At 53.7% G+C, this 21,881-nt stretch overlaps 7 protein-coding genes across 7 annotated transcripts; 3 read left to right on the top strand and 4 right to left on the bottom strand.

Annotated features, from left to right (window-relative positions):
* Positions 1 to 960: 960 nt before the first annotated feature.
* Positions 961 to 2,573, bottom strand: POSPLADRAFT_1033931 (hypothetical protein; the record flags this gene model as incomplete). Its single annotated transcript, XM_024476970.1, has 12 exons — positions 961 to 1,026; positions 1,129 to 1,160; positions 1,218 to 1,231; positions 1,283 to 1,297; positions 1,362 to 1,375; positions 1,431 to 1,484; positions 1,534 to 1,553; positions 1,605 to 1,675; positions 1,713 to 1,845; positions 1,903 to 1,924; positions 2,148 to 2,348; positions 2,529 to 2,573. The coding sequence occupies 12 exons, from the start codon at positions 2,571 to 2,573 to the stop codon at positions 961 to 963; spliced, it is 687 nt and encodes a 228-aa protein (XP_024339089.1).
* A 1,290-nt stretch (positions 2,574 to 3,863) lies between these two features.
* POSPLADRAFT_1142672 (hypothetical protein) lies at positions 3,864 to 6,255 on the top strand (the record flags this gene model as incomplete). The annotated part of the gene is given in 9 exon segments (XM_024485457.1): positions 3,864 to 4,095; positions 4,152 to 4,471; positions 4,572 to 4,624; positions 4,638 to 4,856; positions 4,915 to 5,046; positions 5,099 to 5,183; positions 5,241 to 5,531; positions 5,585 to 5,777; positions 5,840 to 6,255. The coding sequence occupies 9 exon segments, from the start codon at positions 3,864 to 3,866 to the stop codon at positions 6,253 to 6,255; spliced, it is 1,941 nt and encodes a 646-aa protein (XP_024339088.1).
* A 258-nt stretch (positions 6,256 to 6,513) lies between these two features.
* Positions 6,514 to 7,473, bottom strand: POSPLADRAFT_1142421 (hypothetical protein; the record flags this gene model as incomplete). Its single annotated transcript, XM_024485422.1, has 3 exons — positions 6,514 to 6,879; positions 6,932 to 7,229; positions 7,283 to 7,473. The coding sequence occupies 3 exons, from the start codon at positions 7,471 to 7,473 to the stop codon at positions 6,514 to 6,516; spliced, it is 855 nt and encodes a 284-aa protein (XP_024339087.1).
* Positions 7,474 to 7,496: 23 nt separating this feature from the next.
* Positions 7,497 to 9,401, bottom strand: POSPLADRAFT_1142766 (hypothetical protein; the record flags this gene model as incomplete). The annotated part of the gene is made up of 4 exons (XM_024485467.1): positions 7,497 to 7,578; positions 7,828 to 7,949; positions 8,008 to 8,952; positions 9,012 to 9,401. The coding sequence occupies 4 exons, from the start codon at positions 9,399 to 9,401 to the stop codon at positions 7,497 to 7,499; spliced, it is 1,539 nt and encodes a 512-aa protein (XP_024339086.1).
* Positions 9,402 to 11,321: 1,920 nt separating this feature from the next.
* On the top strand, positions 11,322 to 14,929 carry POSPLADRAFT_1142988 (hypothetical protein; the record flags this gene model as incomplete). The annotated part of the gene is made up of 14 exons (XM_024485503.1): positions 11,322 to 11,587; positions 11,642 to 11,764; positions 11,814 to 11,984; positions 12,042 to 12,195; positions 12,248 to 12,396; positions 12,449 to 12,891; positions 12,958 to 13,202; positions 13,232 to 13,317; positions 13,430 to 13,649; positions 13,702 to 13,839; positions 13,894 to 14,013; positions 14,064 to 14,236; positions 14,289 to 14,376; positions 14,438 to 14,929. The coding sequence occupies 14 exons, from the start codon at positions 11,322 to 11,324 to the stop codon at positions 14,927 to 14,929; spliced, it is 2,868 nt and encodes a 955-aa protein (XP_024339085.1).
* Positions 14,930 to 15,115: 186 nt separating this feature from the next.
* Positions 15,116 to 16,195, bottom strand: POSPLADRAFT_1143162 (hypothetical protein; the record flags this gene model as incomplete). The annotated part of the gene is made up of 4 exons (XM_024485523.1): positions 15,116 to 15,266; positions 15,331 to 15,431; positions 15,488 to 15,568; positions 15,620 to 16,195. 4 exons carry the CDS (start codon positions 16,193 to 16,195, stop codon positions 15,116 to 15,118), a joined length of 909 nt encoding a protein of 302 aa, XP_024339084.1.
* A 2,933-nt stretch (positions 16,196 to 19,128) lies between these two features.
* On the top strand, positions 19,129 to 20,588 carry POSPLADRAFT_1143097 (hypothetical protein; the record flags this gene model as incomplete). Its single annotated transcript, XM_024485512.1, has 5 exons — positions 19,129 to 19,775; positions 19,931 to 19,952; positions 20,008 to 20,219; positions 20,268 to 20,328; positions 20,385 to 20,588. The coding sequence occupies 5 exons, from the start codon at positions 19,129 to 19,131 to the stop codon at positions 20,586 to 20,588; spliced, it is 1,146 nt and encodes a 381-aa protein (XP_024339083.1).
* Positions 20,589 to 21,881: the final 1,293 nt, after the last annotated feature.

Genomic DNA, 21,881 nt, shown 5'->3' with positions numbered 1-21,881 from the left:
AAAGAGGAGGACGACGGCGTAGATTGGGAGTTGGATGGAGATGGTGAGCAGTAAGTAGTCGAATGGGACTTCGACTCTGGTAGGGGGGTAATGAAACATTTATCTTTCCGTTCTATTCCTTGTACTACTAGCGCCCATACTGGCGCCTGTCTTAGCGCTCACCCGCAGGTTGAACATTATGTAGCTTACATAATGGGGTCCGTGCGCACTTCGTGCCTGGTATCGTACCACTACGTTTCTTTCTTCACTAACACGACCACATAGACACGATGGTCCGTGCGCAGTCGGTACTTGTATAAGTAGTTGTACCATTAGTCGGTCGAACCCTAAGTTCGACCTGGTTATTCATTCAAGTCTCTGCTCCTCTTCGCTTGGGGTAGTGGTCATTCTCGACTTCCTCGCTCGATCTTCAGGACGACGCACTGTCCATAAGCCCTCGCTCGTCATCTACAAGTCAGGCATCAATATAGGAGTGTAGACCGTTGTATCAAAAATACATTATCGAATCGCGCAGAAGCACCTTCATCAAATATGGGCGTTTGGTGTCCTCTCGAGCGTACTGAAGGAACTTGTATGCTGACAAAATGAACAATACGCTTTCGAAAAAGAGAACTGGAATCCAATATGCCCAGGCATATGGTACTATAAACCCCGGGATGCATCCTGTAATGCTGTGCACAGCCTGGGGCAAGAGCTGGGCTAAGATGAAGACTGGTACGACTATGATATGCACATGCCGGCTCAGGTGACTGAGGATCATTCTGATGGACATAAACGCACCTTGAAGATTATAGAAAATCTTGGCGAGTATGACACATTCAACGGACAGCTCCGCTACGAACAGTGCACATAGTCCGAGCGACAACTTGCGGTTGCACTTGTACACAACGTGGAGTCTCAAAATCAGGATGGCTGCAAGACGAGCTGCTCAATGCAAACATCTTCCGCAGTGAAGGTGGCCTACCGGATATTGAAATCCTGGTGATGATCGTCGCGTACATGAACCATCTCCACCAGAATGTGCATCTAAATAATATATCAGTGAAAAGGATAGAGTGGGAAGTGCTAAACTCACGCCTAAACTATCATAGTTGGTACTATAAACCAATAATACGACTAGGTACTCACCGGCACATCTGCAATGTACGTTGTTGATAATGCTAGAAGAAGCCAATGTAACTCTAAACAACATCGCGAGAAACTGTTACAAAACGCACAAATGTTGTCGTATCTACACCATCGTTTGATCAGGATTTCGGCCCAGGGTGTGTTAATCGCTTACATCAAGTTTAACATACTAATAAAGCGAGCCGTTAGGCGAGCATTAGTAAGAAGACAGCAAAACGTATGCCAAAGCTTACGGCCAATATCTGTTCTGAATAACGCCATGTGAATTCAAGCACCCAAGAGCATTCTGGGACCGCACTCACCAGCCAAAAGAGAAGACGCGGCCAAACGAATCGCCCTCTCCACATATATTCAACCTACGACATGTCAGTCCCAAGCTGTGGATCGGGAGCTAAGACATCATACCTCTTCCTCAAAAGACAGGACTAGTGTGTGTGTGCAGCAGTCGCATTGCAAGACATCATGTCAGAACTCACCATAATCGTAAAGCATGACGACCATGGCCGCTACTGAAAGGTTAAGGACATCAGGTTCTCTCGTGCTATTGCTGGTTAGTCAATAGAATAGGCATCAACAACTCACACCAGAACGATCGCGATGTCCGGTATGCATTGCCGAGCTTTTGCAGCATTCCTAGAAAGCCTTCAATGAACGTAGGATCGGCAGCAAGCGTTGCCATGACTGCCAGATGCACGGGTACGGAGGGGAACAAAAAGTCTAGATTGCATTCGTGAGAGCGATACTTAACACAATTATGACCGCAGAGACACTGACAATTGATTCCCATGGAACACCACTATATCATGTTCAAGTCCACATTGATGCAGGCACTGATCTCCAGTTACTAGGTATATGGGCGGCAGATGATGCGATGCAATTTGATGTCGGTGTACCACTGTCATGTGAGAGGCCAGGAGGTGGCCAGCGACGAACTTCCGCCTGTCGCTGGCGAGCAGGATCTCTATGGGGATGCGGGTTTTCGACGCGTCCGTTGCTGCCCACAGGCTCCACCGGCGTACCTGAAATGGCATACTTGCACTTGACGACATGGACATCGCCGGTCTCACGAGTTTCGCGTACAGGTGAATAAAACGGATGTACCTCGTAGTACTATACATCTGAGCGCCTGCGAGACGCTGGCTTTGAAGATCCCGGTGCAAGGACGTGTTATCGACACGGGCTGGTGGAATGTCGGTACCGAACGCGTGAGAGGTTAATTCCTATGTACGTACATCCCAATTGCAGCATGTATATCATCCTACTGTGTATTGCATGCAATAGCAGCATAGCGGCCTCGGAAGCCCGCGCGCGTCGGGCAGTAGCTTGACGACCTCAATGAGTAAGCAGGGGTACTGAGCAGCGAGTGACAATACGCACAATATTCGCCGCACGAGACTAACGAAGTAGGGAGGAGCGAGCTCCCGAAAGTGGATGGGCAGACACATCTTGTGGTTTTGATTGATCGAGGCGCTGCTCCAGACACCGAACGGTGATCTTGGATAATGAAAGAACTGTAAATGTCCATATGGTGAGCTGCAGAGACGGCCGCAGATAGACGCGTAAGAGCGATGTATGCACGATGCTCTCGAAAGCTGATGTACAGCATCAGCATTGAGACACATGATTGTAGAGGAACCGAAGTTCGAAGACATACGCGTTACATAAGTGTGCATAACGACTGCTGCAAGCCTGTAGCGGCCTTCTGAGTATCATGTATTGCGAGCTTATGCTGAGTATAACCTGCTCGTCTGCTATGGCATAACAGGGAGGATAGCTTGAATGTTGTATTCAACATGATTGGTTTGAGAGTAGATTAGGAATGCAGCCACAGGACTGATGAACCGAAGACTCAGGTCAGAAGCCGGAAGATCTACCACTGGTGTGAAAGAAGAGTCGATAAGATCGAACTACGAGGATAACGTTGTGCGAGGGTACAGGAGAGGACATCTCCGATTGCCCTGAAGAGAAGGAAGTACAGCGTGGTGACATATCACCGGCCACCATATGGTCGTCCTGCGGGATGGGATACCTGGGCACAACCAGACGACGGGCAAAACTCACCCTCGTGAATAGCAAACCACACGTCAAACCACAACAAACGGGAAGCCTGATGCGCAGACGTTTGCCGTAAAAGTATTTGAGTGCCGCTTCGCTCAAGACACTAGGACGACAGGAGCCGTGATACCTGCCGTCTGAGAGTCGCGATGTGGGTGAGAAGCTGATATCGCATTTATACCTGCGACAGCGTGTCTGAAGTTAAGTTCAAGCCTGAAATCTCATTGATGGCGATCACGAAGCACGCTTATGCCGGTTCAGCCGCAGCCGTACCTTTGGGTTCAGTATTCATAACCCTGGAAAGTGATATTCTGGGAGGACATATACAAAAATTGACTGACTGGCTAACTGCATGTATCCGTTTGATGTGGTTGCTGACGTTGTGCAGTTGCAGTTCGTACCATCTGTGGGGCTATTCATCCTCCACAGCTGCATCTGTAGGACTTGAATAGCAGCCAGATGGTATTGCATGCAGGACGTGTACTATAGCACATTCAAGTGAAGTCCGAGCATTGACTCGAGTAGGTACTTATAATGCCATCAATCACGTGCGCCTCCTTGATCGAAGCGTGAATCCAGTTGCGAAATTCATTCCAGGATCAATTTCTGCAACAAACCCTTCACCTCCAAAACTTTCTCTCTTTATTGTTACTGCAGCGTCATAGAGGATGGTATCTGCAATGGCGCCTGGGAAAAAAAGGCAGGCAGCCTCCCAAGCAGGACCTAAAACCAAGAAGCTGCAATTGGAGAAGACCCCGGCGGACAAGGGCAAGAAACGCAGCCAGCCTATTACCCGACCTTTGCAAGAGGAGACCCTTGACAACTCGGATGAGTCGGACGGGGATGAGCCAGACGAGGAAGAGGTGATCGTGGAGGGAGAGGCCCAACCGGCAGTAGCAAAAGATCCAAACGGTACGCACGATGAACCCTGTCTGTATCGGCCTTCCAGTATTCATGAGTACTCCAAGCGGCCAGGGAGTCTCACAAGGCACAAAAGGTCCTACACGAGCAACGGAAGGCGTCAAAACCGCATTTTGATACCCTCGCGCAAGCCAAGAGCGCATGGAGGCTTGCACATCAAAAATCGCTCCCGAAGGCGGAACGCACGAAATATATCAACCAGCTGATGGACGTCATACGGGGTCATGTCATTGACATTGTGTTCAAGCACGACGCCAGCCGCATTGTACAGACGGTCGTCCGGTACGGCGGAGAGAAGGAGCGGAATGAAATCGCAAGCGAACTGAAGGGTCGTTTTAAGGAGCTTGCGCAGAACAAGTATTCCAAAGTGAGTCTATAACACACGCTATGGGACCGAGTGTTTTCTGACGGCAAGTTATGCGTTAGTTCCTAGTGACTAAGCTCATCCGGCTATGCTCGGCGCATAGAGCCTCAATACTACGAGAGTTCCAGGGATCAGTCCTCCGTTTACTTCTCCACCGTGAGGCATCAAGTGTGCTTGCGGACGCATTCGAGCTGTACACGAACGCATACGAGCGCTCAATGCTGCTGCGTGATTTCTACGGCAAGGAAGCGAGCCTATTCACGGTCACTGCAGGGAGTGAGGAGGAAAAGGAGCGCTCGAAGAAGGGGCTGAAAGGGATACTCGAGGGTGTGGAGGGCGAGCGGCGGAAGCGGATCATGGCTGCTCTAAAGGACAATTTGATGTCTATGTGAGTCTATCCCAACCTGTGCTTCCACTACTTTCCTAATGTTTGTTGTTCTGTTTAGTTTCAACAACCCAGATAAGGGCGCTGTGTCGCATGCAATTGTCCACCGCGCTCTATGGGAGTACCTCTCCACGGTCAACACAATTGAGGACGAAGCGGAGCAAGAAAAGCTGCGACGTGAGATCTTTGAAAGGTTTGTGCAGCCGCTTACAACTTGAATTCTCCCCACGCTCATGTTCTATCAGCTGTCAAGATGTGCTCGCTGAGATGGTTCATACGAAAGACGGCAGCCGCTCTGTCCGAGAATTGATTGTGCGGGGTACGGCTAAGGTAGATCAATATTTGGATGACACGGTAATTTTACTCACCTCGTCTGCTCCTTTGCAGGATCGTAAACACATCGTGAAAGCCATCAAACCCCATGTTGAGCGTATGTGCAAGGACGACGAAGCACAGCTCGTCCTCTTCACTGCCCTCGATGTCATTGAGTATGCTTTAAGACACCCCGTCAGCGCACACTTCGCTCATGCCTTCCACAGCGATACAAAGCTGACGGCAAAGTCACTCGTGTCCGACGTCATCTCAAGTGCAACATCGCTTTACCAATCATCGCAGGGACGGCGATCGCTGATTTATCTGGTCGCGCCGAGGACACGGCGGCATTTTACCCCTGCTCAGGTAAGGCATATCAAATATCGTTCGACCTGGTGACTGATATCAGTGAGTTGCAGATCAACTTGCTCGCAGAGATAGATTCTGTGCGCGCGCAGACAAGTAAAAAGGACAGCGATGTACGCTGTGCAGAGATCCGGCGGGCAGCGTCCGACGGCCTGCTATCGTGGATCGCAGAAAATGGAGCCGCGATCTCACGGGACACAGGGGGGTGTCTCGTGGTATGCGAAGTAATGCTCTATGCAGAAGGAGGTGAGGCGACAGCGATTTTCCATTGGTATAACTCGCTGGTTGCTCATGACTGTGTCCTCCAGACAAATCCGCAGCGTCAGAGACACTGCTGAAAGCGCTCTCTGCTACCTGCCCAGCCCCCGACCCGGCACACCCACATCCCATCTCTCTACCGCACACATCTCGTATGTACAAGACCCTCCTACAAGGCGGGCACTTCTCGCATACCACGCGCACCATCGAGCCTGCGGCACTGTGGTCTGCACGCGATTTTGCAACAAAGTTCGTCGAGATCGTAGGGCGCGACGTTATTGTTGCGATGGCGCGTGACGAGGGCGCCTTTGTCGTCGCGGCACTCTGCGAGCAGTTAGCTGCGTCCGACGCAGAGGAGAAAAAGACGCTGCACAGTTGGTTTACTAAAGGAGTCAAGAAGGAGATTGAGGATGCGGCCGGCAAAGGGTCCTCGGTGCTCCTACAGAGTCTGAAAGCCTTAGATTGAATGCTCCATCTATTGTCGACAGGATATATGCTATCGTATAGTGCCCAAAACCCCTACTCGGGTCCTTTCTGGGCTATTGGAAGTTATGGCGTACAAATTTATTGCTACAACAAGGTAGGCAGCAGACGGTCCGTGTGGCGCTCGATGCAAGAGGTGTGTATACGTGAAGGCGGAAACTCGAATGGTACGTACTGATCGACGATCAAGTTACAGCTCCGAGTTCGGCTCAATCTATTGAAGAAGGAGGTTGAGATATTACTACTCTGTGCCATGCGCGTTGGCGAGCTCTTTCAATATTGGACGGCCTTTGAGGATCCCTATGTCTGCTGAGACGATTTTCGTCTTTTTGAGGGGTCTGATGAGGTTCTCCTTAGACATCTTGGTCATCGTATCGACTGTGATATCATCCGCAGGTCGTTTCCTCGAGCATTGCAGCATGCTATGCATCTCGTGAGCATTTGGTGGCAGTGATAGGATCCAGGCTTTGCTCTCCATGAGCTCAAAGAACTCCTTGAGCAGCGGCGTGCTTTGTAAAGTCTTCCGAGACCCGAAGATGATCAGCTTGGAGCGCGCGCGTGTGAATGAGACATTCATCCTGCGCCAATCCTTCATCAAATCCCCGACCTTGCAATCGTTGTTCTCAGTCTATCCACGCCATGCCAACGGAGGGACATACCTGGCCTTCGTCATTGGACCGCACCATGGATATAATGATACAATCCTTGTCACGACCTTGACTGCGATCGGCTGTCAGAACCTCGACGCCCTTCCTATCTTGCAGCAAATAGGAAAGTAGCTTGATCTGCTGCCTGTACAAAGACAGGACACCGATCTGGTCCTGGCTGATACCACTGCCGATCAGGCATTCAGTGACTTGATGGACTAACTGTGCTTCCACTTGGTTCTCCACCAGGTCGCCTACAGGTGAATCATGGGCAGGAACGGCATCCGTATCAACAAACACGGCCTTGCACCTGGTACACAAATAATGTTAAGATCATGGAAGGAGTGTAGTCGCTGAACGTACCTCTCGTCCATGAGTTGACTGAGCCAGCACGAATCTTGTGGCCGCGAACAGGAAGGATTACTGAGATGCATCTTACGGAGAAACCCAGGGTCTGGTAAAACCAGACTGCGCCTTGCAACTGCTTCAGAGCCACACCGTAGGCGGTCGCTGTAGATTAGTCTATTCGACAGCAGCATGATATCTGCGTTCATGCGATACTGCTCAGTGAGATCGATCACTGCATGGGGATGCGCATCGGAAAGCCGCCGGAATAGTGAGACATCGAGACCGCCCTTTCGTGCAGCGCGATTGCGCACCTTGATTAAAGTGTAATGAGTGCGATGCATTGATAAGAAACAAAGGACATACGAGAGGTGGCAGTTGGAAATGGTCACCAACGAGAACAAATTTGTCTGCGAACCGCAAGGGACCCAGGCAAGTCGGTAATGTGATTTGGGATGCTTCGTCAACAATGCAATAGTCGAACTTCCGCCTCGCAAACAAAGGACTTTTACACAGTCAGGCCAGTCAGCACGCCCGTTTACATGGTGAACATTGCCGCTTACTGGTCTATAGAAAGGCAGGTCGTGGCAACAACGGGAGGGGTCATGACCTGATGCTCAAGTTGCTCGATGGTTGTCGCAGGACGTTTGCGAGCAAGCGTGAACCTGTGTACATCGGGGTGGATCTATTAGATATATATATAAGTACGTGACTAGAAGCTCATCACATTCGGAGACGCTCACTTTATCTAGGTTGCCCAGTCGCAAGATGCCAAAGTCTGCGACATCCTTCAGCTTGAGTAGAATAGTATCGACTGCCGAATGGGTGTAGGAGGCCAGCAATACCGTCTTGCCGATGTCAACGAGCTTCTGTATGATAGCGGCAATAACTGTCGTCTTCCCCGTTCCTGGCATACCGAGGATGAGCGCGTAATCTTGTGCACTCAGTACCTTCGTCACAGCGTGCCGCTGATTGCTATTCAACTGTGACATTGAGGTCAGCTTGGTGGATGGTACAGTCATCTCGCAGTCCTCAAAGCGTGGTGGGACAAGATCGACGACGAGCTGCAGTCTTCGCGTGTCACCATTGACATAGAAGAGCTGAGCCAGATTATCTCGTATCCGGCCCATGCCCCCAAACAATTCGTCCTTGTCTATCCGGAAAACGACTGAGTGATCGTGGATGGCGCGCCGCCCGCTCGTAAGCACGCGTATCGCATCCAGGTTGACCTCGTGGTCCACTCCTACGACGACGCCCTCAGGCGTGAGATCGACGATGAAGCCCCTGGCCATTGCCAGTAGATTGGGCTCTACAGAGACTGTGATCGCATCGCCACAGCTCATATGCCCGTTGAGCAAAGACGCGGCCGTCGTGTGCATGTTCTTCACGAAGCGATATGTGAAGCGATGGATCTTCCCATCCGCTTTGAGAGTGCTTTGAGATGCATCTGATCCAGGTCGATAGGATACGTCCAGGACCATGTCGCTGAAGCAACGACCACGCTTCTCGCGCTCCTGAGCGCCCATCGTCCAAAGCTCCTTCTTGAACCGTACTAGGTCTTGCTCCTCGAGCGCGATGAGTGCCTCCCACTTCTTGAAGAACTCCGACTGCGCATTTGTGAGATGCGACGTCTTCAGGGCATAGATATCGGCAATAGGCGACACAGTATCGACGACGTTCTCAACGGCCTAGACGTCGCAAGCGATCTCAGCGACGGTTGGTACCATAATCAGACCCTTCGACCTACCTTGCGGTAAAGCATGCAGGTATTCAAGGCATAGCACTTGCCACATTGCCAGGTGTCATCGATGGTCGGCGGCAGGAAAGACTCCACCTCGGACATGTCCTCCGCCTCGTGTTTAGCCTCGAGTTTCCCTGCCCCACTTTGCTGGCGCATCCTCCGCATCATATAGCCGGCCATCTCGTTGCGCGCGACCAGCAGTGCTCGCAACTCGTTGCGGACGGCAGGCACACGGACCACTTCGTCGTTCCGCGTGTAGTACAACAGTCCACTTGGGACTTCTGTGCCATAGCGCTCCGCCATGAGCAGGGTATACAGCATCGTTTGTGCACGGTGCTCCATTCCGGCGACCGCACGGCCCGTCTTGATTTCCAGTGGCATCGTCCAGCTCTGCATGGTGACCAACGGTGCTGCACGCGCGAACGGATTAGACGAGTTGTCCAACTCGGAGACCACAGCGTTTACGGAAGCGTCGACTTTGCCCTTTAGCCCGTACGTCGGCGACCAGATGTCCTCCTCGATATCGTGCGTTCTGGAAATCGCCAACAAGGACGTCTGACTCTGATTTGAGCGGGTGTTTGTGAGGACTGCCTGGTTCTGATAATGTCCTCGTCAGCTCGCAATCACAGGGAATGGCAGAGAAGGAGATTACTTTCGGCACTTGAGAGATGTACTTCTCCGCGAATGACTTGATACCTCTCGCCCTTGCCTTCATCTCCGACATGGCTTGTTCGACGGTTACATTGACTCTCATCAACTCTCCGAGGCCCTTGCCCACCTCGTTTGCGATCAGCTCTTCGACCCACTTGTCGTCCCATCGTCCGCTGCGCAGACATTCTTGCATCACTTCGTGGAGCATGTTACCCCAGACTAGCGAAGGTGTAGCGTCGACAGTGCCTCGAACAAGATTGGAGATCAGAGGTTTTCGGCGACATTGAGGGGCACTGGAGAGCGATGTGGCGGTAATGAGAAGGTCTGGATGATGGATGAACCAGTTCGCCTTAGAGCTGACCGCGACGGTAGGCAGTGGGGCAGAAGCAGAAGTCGAAGGGCCTACAGGAACCGTGAACTCGCCTATGACATTGACCACGTCGCCTGAAGCCCGAAATATCAGCAAAGATGCTCTCGGGTCAGAATCACGTCATCACCTTCGTATACGTCAGCGTTTACCCAGTCATCTTGGAGAATGACACAACGAGATTCCGCACAAGACGCAGTTTCCACGATCAATGTCTGAGAAGGCAGGTCTTCATGTTAGCCGTGAGAGTCAGGGGCAAGGCGACGAGCCCGAACGGAATGGCGTATACATTCCGGAAATCGTGCCCAAGTATCATTCAGGTACACATACCTTCTGAAAGCAGCCAGCTTCAATTTCTTCAGACACGCGTTTAACAGTACAACGTGTGCATGTTTCGGGATTGTACTCTGGAGCGAGAGTGACAAGGGGCTAGTGACAGTGTCAGAGAAGACAACATAGCGAGTGGCATAAACGTACAGGCTTGCTCGGAGACTTGGGCTTCTTTGGGGATTTAATCCTCTGTGGAGAGAACATATCGTTCCAGTCCCAATCCTCCGCACCTTCGAGCAGCTGCGCAATATCCTCATCTTCTGCCTGCCGTTTCTTTTTGGGTGTTCTCGGAAGCTGAAGTGTTTCTTCAATAGATGGCAGCGCGACATCTTGAGCCTTAAATGTATGTGTCGAAGCGGGTCGTCGTATGGCTTCGCTCTTGTCAGCTAGAGAAGATTTGTCATTGGAGGCATGGGTCCCTCCCAGCAGCTCTTTCATAAAGTCCTCCTCTTCGCGGGCAGTACGCAGTGCAGGAGACATGATGAGATCCTGCAAACACCTGTCTCGATGTGAGAATGAATTTGTGGTGGGTCCAAGAGTGCCACCTCCAACAGGGAGACTGATATGGCGGAATGCAGCGCACAAAGGGAAATTTCCACGGTATCAGATAAAGGTGTCGCGATGGAACATTAATTGCCTGAGGATCTGCAAACAGGGAACAGGTGCAAGATGGTAAACGGCGCGACGCGAGCGTGTTGATCGTGACGCGTTGGTCACGAGACCGAGACGCGTCCCGCGCCGCTTCGAAGTGCAGCGTTCTGCAGGTTGTTCTACTTCTGCTATTCTCTCGAAATCCAACCATCATCTTCCGAGTATTTTGGAGCTTGGAATTGTCCCTCTTTACAACCCACGTCTATATGCTCAAGGCCCGGAGTTAGGAGACTGACGACGCTGGCCCCTCTCTAGCCGTTGCAATCAAGGAGAACGCACATTCACTAGTTTGCTCCTTTTGATTGATTTCCGAACAAATGGCAGCATTATTACCATTTCACGAGGGTATCTTGGAGAAGATCCATGATCCTGCTACCAGTGATTTGCTCTTGCTCGCTCGGGGCCTTGGCTTGCGGAGGACTGTATGCAAGCTACTACAATTATACGACTCTCCAAAGAGCCTCGTGATCTTGGTTAATGCCTCCCAAGAAGAAGAGTCTGCCATTGGAGAGGAACTCGGCATACTAGGTTGCAGAAAGCCTGGACTTCGCATCGTCGGCTTCGAGATAGGAAGAAGGGACAGGTACGTGACTTGTTCTGCCGCTGGCCCCTGAGGCCTGTATTCAAGGGCTATAAGACAGGACCTGTACAAGCAAGGCGGTCTACTTTCTATAACATCACAAATCTTTACCGTTGACATGTTGTCGGGCGACGTGGACACCGAAAAGATCACAGGGATAATCATGTTGCATGCCGAGAAGTAGAATGCCTCAAGACTGTCTGTGCACACCTGCTAATCAGTAGTAAAGGGTGACACCAACCTCGCCTGAAGCCTTCATCGTCCGGCTATTCCGCGAAAAGAATTTGACAGGATTTCTGAAGGCGTTCTCCGACCAACCCGAGTACATAACCAGTGGCATGTCGCCACTACGAACGATCCTGAAGGAGCTGCAAATACGCACAGTCCACATATACCCGAGGTAGGTCGCAATGTAGCGGATGCGGGGGGCCTTGTGCCAATGCCATGAGTTCGTTAGATTCCACGCCGACGTCAAGGAATCCTTGGATCTTAAAAGACCCGACCTCGTCGAATTGCATCAGGCAATGTCTGAATCGATGTCCGAGATCCATCATGCCATTGTGCAGTGCATGTCGACAACATTGTCCGAGCTGAAACGCGCGAACGCCTCTGTGGGTAGTCTCGCAATATTTGAGAAACACGCATTGTCTGATGAGCGTGCAGTTGGACCTCGACGACCTCAACATCGATAACGCTTACTTCAGGTCGTTTGACATGATCGTCCGACGAATCTTAGACCCTGTCTGGCACAAAGTGGGGCCTAGGACGAAGCAACTCGTCAGCGACTTGGCTACATTACGACGTCTGCTAAAGTAAGCCACATTCTAGTTGTCATCTACTGTAGCGGTGCGATGATTTCTCTAGTTATTTACTCACCTATGACGCTCTGTCCTTCCACGCATACCTAGAGACGCTAGTTGCGTCCAATACCACTGCAGAATCCGGAGCAGCTCGCCAGCACCAGTCACCATGGATGCTGACCGATGCTGCTCATGTCATATTCGCCTATGCAAAACGGAGATGCTACACAATGAGTGCTGCAGCGAAGAAGGTCCCAGCACCCCCGCCCGTGGATAATCCATTTGATGATGAAGATGCCTGGGCCGTACTCGACGACCTTGAAGGGCGAACCTCAAATACACGCAACAACCAAGCAGGTACTGTCGCGAACGAGCCAAGACGACCGAAGTGGCTCCCGGACGGGATGGATCCGGTCTTGGAGGAGCTTCCCAAGTGGAGTCTCTTGGCGGACGTCCTTCAAGAAATCGAGGAAGAGATGATCAGACTGCAGTCTCGTCTGACCTCACGTAAGTGCACACTCATGCGTTGGTGACAATGGCTCATCGTTTTTATGTGACGCTATGGTTCGCCAGTTTCTCCTGGCACGAATACAGTGCTGATCATGACTTCCTCGCTCCGCACGTCTTCCGTGCTGAGTGACTTTCTGTCGGAGATGGACCTAGATGCCCTGCCCGGATCGCGCGGGCGCAAGATGATGGAGGACAAGCTCAGGCTGTATCTATGGTGGAAAGGCAAGTTAAGTGAACGAAAACAAGAGGGGCGCGGTCTCTTTGGCATGCCGGACAGCAGGAAGGACAAGGACAGTGCCAGTACGGACGTGAGTGAGGCGCTGAGGAAGAAGGACAGGGAGAGACAGCAGCGCGCAGCAAACAGAAGGCGTGTCCGTGGAGGCGTTCCGGCTCAGACGGCACCGAGAGAGCACAACAATACCGGTAGGGCGGACGTCCTCGGGGAGGGCACCATGAGAGAAGAGGCCGAAGACATTGCTGCATTGTGAGCAGGTCGTCATGAATACTATGCCATGCTTTCATTAACATGCCACAGCTTGTCTACACAAGGCGCACTTGCACCCGAATTTGGGGGAGACATCACGCTTCTTGGCTTTGGTCCCGACTATGACACGCACTATGGCTTACTGGCTCCGGAGCAGACCGTGTTGGTGCGAGCGTATTCAGATGACTCCGACGACAGAATGCTGCAAGAGATGCAGCCGCGCTTCATCGTCATGTTCGAGCCGAATCTGGAATTCATCCGTCGCATAGAGGTACGCACTGACTTGCCAGTTGATGTGTCGAGAATGAGAACCAATGCTCCAGGTATACCGCAACTCGAACCCCGGTTTGGGAGTGCGAGTATACTTCATGATGTACAAGCTCAGCTGCGAAGAAGGCAAGTACCTGACCGGTCTGAGACGAGAGAAGGAGGCCTTCGAGCGTCTCATCAAGGAGCGAGGGGTATGGGCACTTCACTCGATTCGTCCCCGTGCGATGCTGACTAGAGCCTGGCAGTCCATGCTCATGCCTATCATGGAGGAGCGGCGGTCGGGAACGGCAGGCGAGTCCCTCATAAAGACGATCAGCAGCAGAATCGCAGGCGGACAGAAGGAGGTTTCAGCGGAGTCTTCGCGCGTGCGTGGCTGCGCCTGCCGAGCCTGCTGTGTCTGACTTTCGCAATGCAGGTCATCGTCGACATGCGGGAGTTCCGCTCCTCCCTGCCTTCGCTGCTGCACGCATCGCATCTCCTGGTCATCCCCGTCACGCTCACCGTCGGCGACTACATCCTGACACCAGACATCTGCGTCGAGCGGAAGAGCATCCCAGATCTGGTGTCGAGTTTCAACAGCGGTCGACTGTGTGTCTTCCATCATGTCCTGTCCAGGCCGCGAAACTGACCTCCCCACTAGGTACACCCAATGCGAGCTCATGTCCGTCCACTACAAGCAGCCCATCCTGCTCATCGAGTTCGAGGAACACAAGTCCTTTTCCCTCGAGGTACGGCACCCATCGCCCCATGCTCCTCCCTCCCGCTCCCGCGCACGCTGACCCCTCCCAGGCTGTCACCGACATCAAGTCCTACGCAAAGCCGTCTGCGAAATACCCCGCTAAGAAGAAGCCCGGGGCGATGCCCGCCGAGTCCGCGCCCGGCGCGTTCGTGCCCAGCGCGTCCGCGAGCATCCAGGCGAAGCTGGTGCTGCTCACGCTCACGTTCCCACGCGTGCGCATCATCTGGTCGTCCTCGCCGTACGCGACCGCGGAGGTCTTCCGCGACCTCAAGGCGCACGCCGCGGAGCCCGACTCCGCGCGCGCGGTCGCGGTCGGCGCGGAGGATGACCCCGCGCAGGGTGCAGGCGTGAACGCCGCGGCGGAGGAGCTGCTCCGCGCGCTGCCGGGCGTGAGCGCGAAGAACGTGAAGCATGTGGCGGCCAAGGTCGGCAGCGTGCGCGAGCTGTGCGCGCTGAGCCTCGCGCAGGTGCAGGAGATCCTCGGCGTCGAGCCGGGCAAGGCCTGCTGGGAGTTCATCCACGACGGCGAGCGCCGGCGCTGACGACGACGAGCGTGTTGGGTGTCGTGGATGTTGTTCCAATAGCTGTACTTTTCGCATACATTCCTCCATTAGTAGCACATAGCCTACAGCAGTCTACCCAATACAATGTGTTCGCTCTGTGATCTAACCCGGGATCTACCTCTAGGTTCATGGATCTACAACGGTCCCACAATGGCCGGCCACCTCTCACGCGATCGGGCCTCCCGGCAGAGAGACTGGCACAGGTGCGACGACGCCCTCCGTCATCGGCTCCCGCGAGTCGCCCGGCTCGCCCATCATCTCGCGCATTCTCTGCGTGTTCAGCACTTTTGCGTACTTCGGCTGGATGAAGAGCGCCCTGCCGAGGTGGAATGCGGCCGTCAGCATGGCAGCCGGGCAGACGGACGTATGTGTGCACGTACTCTGCTTCCACAAGGACGTTACCCTGCGCATCCTCTATCCGGCCCGCGACCTTCGCCTTGCGGCCCTTGGCCTCTACCAGGCGCGTTTTGATGACTAGAAACTGTCCAAGACGACGTGAGCATGCCTGCCTTGCCGGAGCGGGGTGTCGCAGCGTACCTGGTCTGCACGCGTCGGTGCACGGTAGTTGAGGTTGAGGTACGCAGTGACACCAATCTTGTCCGGGAGGTTCAGCAGCGCCTAATAGATATTGTTCGGCGACCGCAGGATTCATACCAGCGCACGACCCACCTGTCTCCCGAGGATCTCATCCAACAGCGTCGCCAGCATCCCGCCGTGCACGATCCCCTCGTGCCCACACACGCCGCGGCCGACGTGGACAAACACCATGGCCTCGCTGTTGTCGTGCTTCGCGCGGACGAGCGGGGGGATCGCGAGCTTGCCCGGCCCGCTGAGCGCGCCGCCCGTGAGGCTGTTGACGCGGCGCTCGGGCGGGAGGTTCAGGTACGGCCGGGTCTCGTACCAGTCCGCGGCGTCTGCGCGGGCGCGGGCGGCGGCGAGGGCGGGGAGCGTCTGGAGCGCGTCGTCGAGGGCGGCGACGTACGCGATGTGCTGCGGGTCCTCGGGGTGGAGGGGCGGGGGCGCGCTGCGGGGCGAGATGAGCGTGGCAAGGTCGGGCGGGTAGAGGGAGCCCACGGTGTATGCAGCGACGGCGATGGTGGTGTACGCCGAAAGTGCGCCCAATGTCCTCAGAGCGGAGCGGGGCGCCGCCGAGGTGGACGTGGACGTGGACGTGGACGTAAAGCGTCGCGGTATGCGCACTACGCACGGCTGGCTCAGAGCGCGGCGTAGAGTCGTTGCAAGCATGGTACTGTATAATATAATTCGATGCGTGAATGGGACTCGGACGTTGCTAGTCGTGAGGTCTGTAGTATAAATCCCCTGCAAAAAATCAGGCCATACGTTCGCAACAGGACGACAGTGGGATGCGCACCAAATGGCAGGCCTGAAACGACCGTACGATACACCAAACCACGCTATTGCAGACCACACATACGCTGCAGGGTACAGGCAAGGGGCAGGCGTACCGTTGATTTCCGGCACCAACCCTAGTGGTGGTAGTGGCCCAATCGGTGACCGGGGTCCAGCGCTAAACTATCTAGCTCGATTTCCGTAAACAACTTCCTACAAGCGCAGATCCTCGAATTGAGCTCTTGGAAGTTTGTAGCATCATATACCTGATATATCTTTTGTCTCTGTGCCCCTGGAATGTTGATTCGATAGACGAGGCCTTTTTAAGTGAAGAATAGCAAGCGCAACCTTTGGGCGCTTGTCCCGTCCTGCGCGCTCATGTCTTGTTTGCAATCTAATCTGATCTGTCCCTAGGCTCGTACTACTATACTTTACTGCGAAGTCCGCGACTTTAGCATGGCTCGTGTATTCTGGAACGGACTACGAATAGATGGATTTGTTGTATAACATGTGCAATAGATCTGATCTGATGGATTTTCCTGCAAGTCTAACTTCGACCACTGTTCATGATCTCCTCACAACGATGGAATCCGACTCCTTGCTTCCGAAATCTATCATTCTTGAAGATCACACAAGGCACATCGCCTACTGGGATCAATATCTGAGGAGATACAAAGTTAAATGCGACATCTGTACAATGAATATTGGGCTTACCAAGAATGCGTATCCCGAGCCACTCGAGTCCCATCGGAATTCAAGACGTTGTGCCAAGTACCTACGCAAGATGGAGAACGAGCAGAGGCGGCGTGAGCTTGCTGGAATACAAGCTCTTTTGCCTCACACGACTACGGAATCTACGGCAGTGCTGTCCTCGATCAGCATGAACAGCGCATCTTCCATCTTACCATTAGCCCATACCTCCAAGCTGTCAGTACCACTACACTTATATGAGGTATGGTTCCGCTGTCCGGTCTACCGAGAATGCGCCATGCACCAATGTGCCGATTTACTGCCCACTGTACCCAACAACATTGTCAGGGAGCCTTAGAACAATCTGGAGGTATAATGTTCTATTTCACCTCGCATCTGAGCATGTAGTGGACGCCACAATGCCAGCGATCCCTCCTCAACTCATGGTGGACATGCATATTTCGAAAGCAGAAGAATGGAGGTTAGGAATCAAGGACAAGCTCACGATGGTATGGAGGGAGGAAAACAATATCCCGGGCAGTGATGAAATTTAAGCCCAGCATGAGGCGTTGAAGCGGGGACGCGAGCGAGCGGTCTCGACTTCAGTAGGAGGACAAGTCAGTGAGGCGGTTTACCATACTTAGATCGTAGGTGGTGTACAGTTGGACGATCTAATCATAGATAACGAGGATACCCCACCCAATCGGTGACCGGGGGCCAGCGCCAAACTAACGAGGGTTGCTATCAGAAATCAACGGTACGCCTGCCCCTTGGGTACAGGCGACACGAAATGGGTATGCAAGCGCTGCTCATAGACTTACATATCGGATTCAACGCCCACTTTGAGAATAGGCCATGCAGCTTCAACTTGCTTAGCGACATCTGCCATACCTTTGCTATCGCTAAAAGAAAACCCCGTCTGGCCGGGAAACACTCCGCGGTGATAGCAGGCAATTTGGGTTCGATCAGGACGGGGCGAGCAGAGTAGATGGGTTTTATTTGCTGTAGCTACCGGTCACAAGTTGGGAGGAAGGTAGTGGTAAGAAGGAAGGTAGTGGTAGGAAGGAAGGTAGTGGTAGGAAGGAAGGAAACAACGACACAATTCTGGTGCGCACGCAGAAACAAACCCGGCGGCACCAACAACTTGACAGATAAACCACATACGTGATGTCAGTGCACATCTAACTCGTGCAGAACTGTTAGCAGAGCAGATATGGCTGGTGCTTTCCGAAGTTGTGCTCGTGACGCGAAGTATTCAACAAGCACCATGTGGGTCCAAACAGACCTCATGGGTGCGGTGGCGTTGAAAGAGTATTGCAGTAGGTGGCTGGCTCATCTGTGACTGCTGTGGCTGCGCTAGTCGCAAAGAACAACGATTAGTTCGTGTGGATGCGGCTGTCATTTCAGCCATGTGCTGTAGAGTACTGAGTAGCAAATCAGCGCATACATAAGGCTCTCCTCGTCGAGCGCCGAGCGCAACAGAGCGCAAGTCATCGTGAACTTGAATTACTAGACGAATCAAACGGTATTGAGCTCATAATTTCTTATGTAAGCCACCCCTTCCCCCGGCTTCACATCATGTTTCTTCTTTGCAAGTTCACAACAGCGAACGTCTGATGGGCAGCAGACTGTGCTGATGTTTATGTGAGTGTATGCTGTGCCTCCGTATCCTTAACTCTACTAGTCCTTGCTAGCCAAACATCCCATTGAACACCGCGACGTTTAAGTTGCATTCGTAAAATGCAAATCGTCCAAAGCCCCAGTCCGACCTGCTGCTATAAGATGAGGAAACAGTGGAAGCACAGTCGCACCTGTCTGTCACGTTCCCTTTCTCACTGTGTCATGTATGTGCAAAGACCTGCAGTCCCATGGATGTTCTTATTGCTTCGGCTCTCGACAAGTCAGGATTTCAAACTCCATATTTGAGCCAGAGGCTTGGGGAATGAGAAACCTGATCTGCCGGCAGCCAGTGCAGTAAACAGGGTTTACTCAATAGGGTTTCGAACCGGAATCAGTCTCGGAACGGATGGTGGTGTAATACTCATGCTTCCAATGCTATCAGTGTAGACATCGTCCGCATGCAACAGAGGTCGTCACGGTAGCAAAGTAACCCGTGCTCGACAATGGACCACGGCGAGATGGGCTGCGACTACCTCGCGGAGCCCCCTTCATACTCACAGTTCTTCCAAAACTACTTACTACCCAACAAGCCCGTCCTCATCGGCCCCCGAGTAATATCCTCTTGGCCAGCTTACCACGCGTGGGCCTCCCACGCCGACCCAGACAACCCCCAGATCGACTGGGACTACCTCTCGGATGTCTACGGTGAACACGAGGTCATGGTCGCAGACTGCGCGACCCGGGAGTTCAGCGACCAGAAGCGCGAGACGATGCGCTTCCGCGACCTCGTCGCCCTGTGGAAGGCCGGGCACGGGGGTGCGCTCTATGCGAAGGACTGGCACCTCGCACGCGCCGTCGCCACCGCCGCGCCCCCTCCATCCCCATCCCCCGCCCCTTCCTCCCCCTCCCGCGGGCCCGCGCTGGGCTCCTTCTACGCGACGCCCGCGCTGTTCCGCGACGACTGGATGAACGCGTACTACAGCGCGTGCACGGCGGACGACTTCCGCTTCGTGTATGCGGGCGCGGCGCACACGTTCACGCCGCTGCACCGCGACGTGTACGCGTCGTACTCGTGGTCGACGAACGTCGCCGGGCGCAAGCGCTGGTGGCTCTTCCCGCCCGCGCAGACGCCGCTGCTCGGCGGGGAGGCGCGCGGCGACGTGGTGTTCGACGTGCGCGACGTGGACGCGCGCGCGTTCCCGCGGTTCGCGGAGGCGCGCCCGCTGGTGCTCGAGCAGAGGGCGGGGGAGACGATATTTGTGTGAGTGTCGCGGCGATGCGTTTCGTCGGGTGCGGGTGCTGACTGCGCGTGCTCTGCAGCCCGAGCGGGTGGTACCATCAAGTAGGTCGTCCCGCGTGCCGCCGCCGTTGACCCTGCTCGACATGCTGTGATACAGGTGGAGAACCTTACGGCGTGCATCTCGATCAACCACAACTGGTGCAACTCGGTGAACCTGCCCGCGCTCTACGAGTCCATGTGCGCGAAGGTGGAGGAGGTGGAGCGCGCGCTCGAGGACGTCCAGGAGCTGCTCGCGCAGAACGGGACGGACTGGCGGGGGGAGTGGACGCGCATCGTGCAGGACGTGGTGGAGAAGGATGCGGGCTGGAAGTGGGTGTTGCGTCCTGGCGCCGCGTCCGCGCTGACCGTATGCTGCAGCTGGGTGACGTTTTGGAAGATGGTCCTCCACGCGCTGCGCATAGCCTCCGGGTGCGAGGACGTCCAGGTACGCCGGCTGCGCTCGCTGTGGTTCGCGGCGTTCCTGCTGACCGGTAGCAGACCTCTTCGCTGTGGGAGCCCGCGTCCCCTGAGCTCACACCACCCTGGAGCTTCATCAAGGCGCGCGTCCGGCCGTGCTTCGACGATTTTATCCGCCGCGAGCAATGCGAGTTCGAGTTGGTGGAAGGACTGCGGGGCGTCGTGGATGCAGTCGGGGCGGCTCTGCAGATCAATGGCGCGAGAGAGCCCTACAGCCTGTAGGCACTGGGCCATCAACATCTGTCAGTGCGTTCTCTCCCGTCGTGAGGTCCCATATTGATATTAACTGTGACAGGCCGTTGTTAGCCCTCTTATATGCGGCACAGCCGGGAAGCGTGTACATCGGCTACCACCACAAACGACGACAGACGTGCGAAAGCTGTGTATAGGGAACGAGACCAACTGCTTCGGAAGCCTCCAGTCTTTTTTCTCTGATTGGTGACGCCAGGGGCTACAGTAGACCACGGACATCAATGTTTACAAGTCACCGTGTGAATGATGGTCGATCATGCGGTGCGCACTGATCTCTGCGGGAATTCCTCAACCTTGCAATCGTTGTTCCTTGCCTACGATCGTGCCAGATACCCGATCTACTGCAGGACCCCCGAATATAGGGGGGGAACCCTGATCCCAATTTCTCAAAAGTTGGTCGATTTGTACGGCAGAAATTCCCGATTTTCGGCCTGATATGTCCGGAAAAAATCAGGCTGCCGCCTGATTTAGGCCAAAATGTCCGGAATTTGTATCTTTTTGGACCAGGGTGTCGAAAATCGGCGATTTGTCCGGAAATGATGGATCAGGGTTCCCAGAAACACAATTTCGCCCCCAACTTCGATTCTGACATCGTAATGCAGACTGGACACTCATACTTGTGCTATGTAGCTTCGCGATATGAACTCTGTTCAAGCACCTTTGTCCCCTGGACCTGTGTGATTTTAGAGGTGGCCACTTTCTTTGTCTTCTTGCACGCAGCACCAAGCATTTTCACTGCCGTGATATGAGATAGGCAGCTTGGGGTGCTCAGAAAAAGTGGCATTGTCGAGTTTGAGAATGCGCTCGTCCGTAGTTATGTGATGTGAACTATATAGATGGCAAAAAAAATCAATCTGACGAAATGTGAGCAAACGAGAGGCACTTAGAATACCAGCCGCTGATGAGCCCACATTTTGATACTATAAGTAGACATGTACAGGGTGCAGAAATACTAACATTCAATATATTATCCTCGAGCACGACATGACACGACGTCGTGGGATCGTCCGCATGCATGTCACATGACGGCGGACGTGCAAACCTGGCCAAGCGCGGAGCAGGCTTGTCCGTCTTCGGATCAGGCTTCCGGCATTGGCCGGAGTATGTCCGGAAATCGTACCAGGGATGAGGGTTACGACAGACTGGTTTTGTCCGGGAAAAGATCAGGGATCAGGGTCCAAAATCGCCCAGATTTGTCCGGAATGGGATCATGGTTCCTCCCCAATATTCGGGGGTCCTTCTACTGCACACATCCTTGAGCTT

The sequence above is a fragment of the Postia placenta genome (genome assembly GCF_002117355.1).
Source record: "Postia placenta MAD-698-R-SB12 unplaced genomic scaffold POSPLAscaffold_7, whole genome shotgun sequence".
NCBI lineage: Eukaryota > Fungi > Basidiomycota > Agaricomycetes > Polyporales > Adustoporiaceae > Rhodonia > Rhodonia placenta.
Note: the sequence above shows the minus strand (reverse complement) of the source record. Positions and strands in the feature narration are given on the sequence as shown.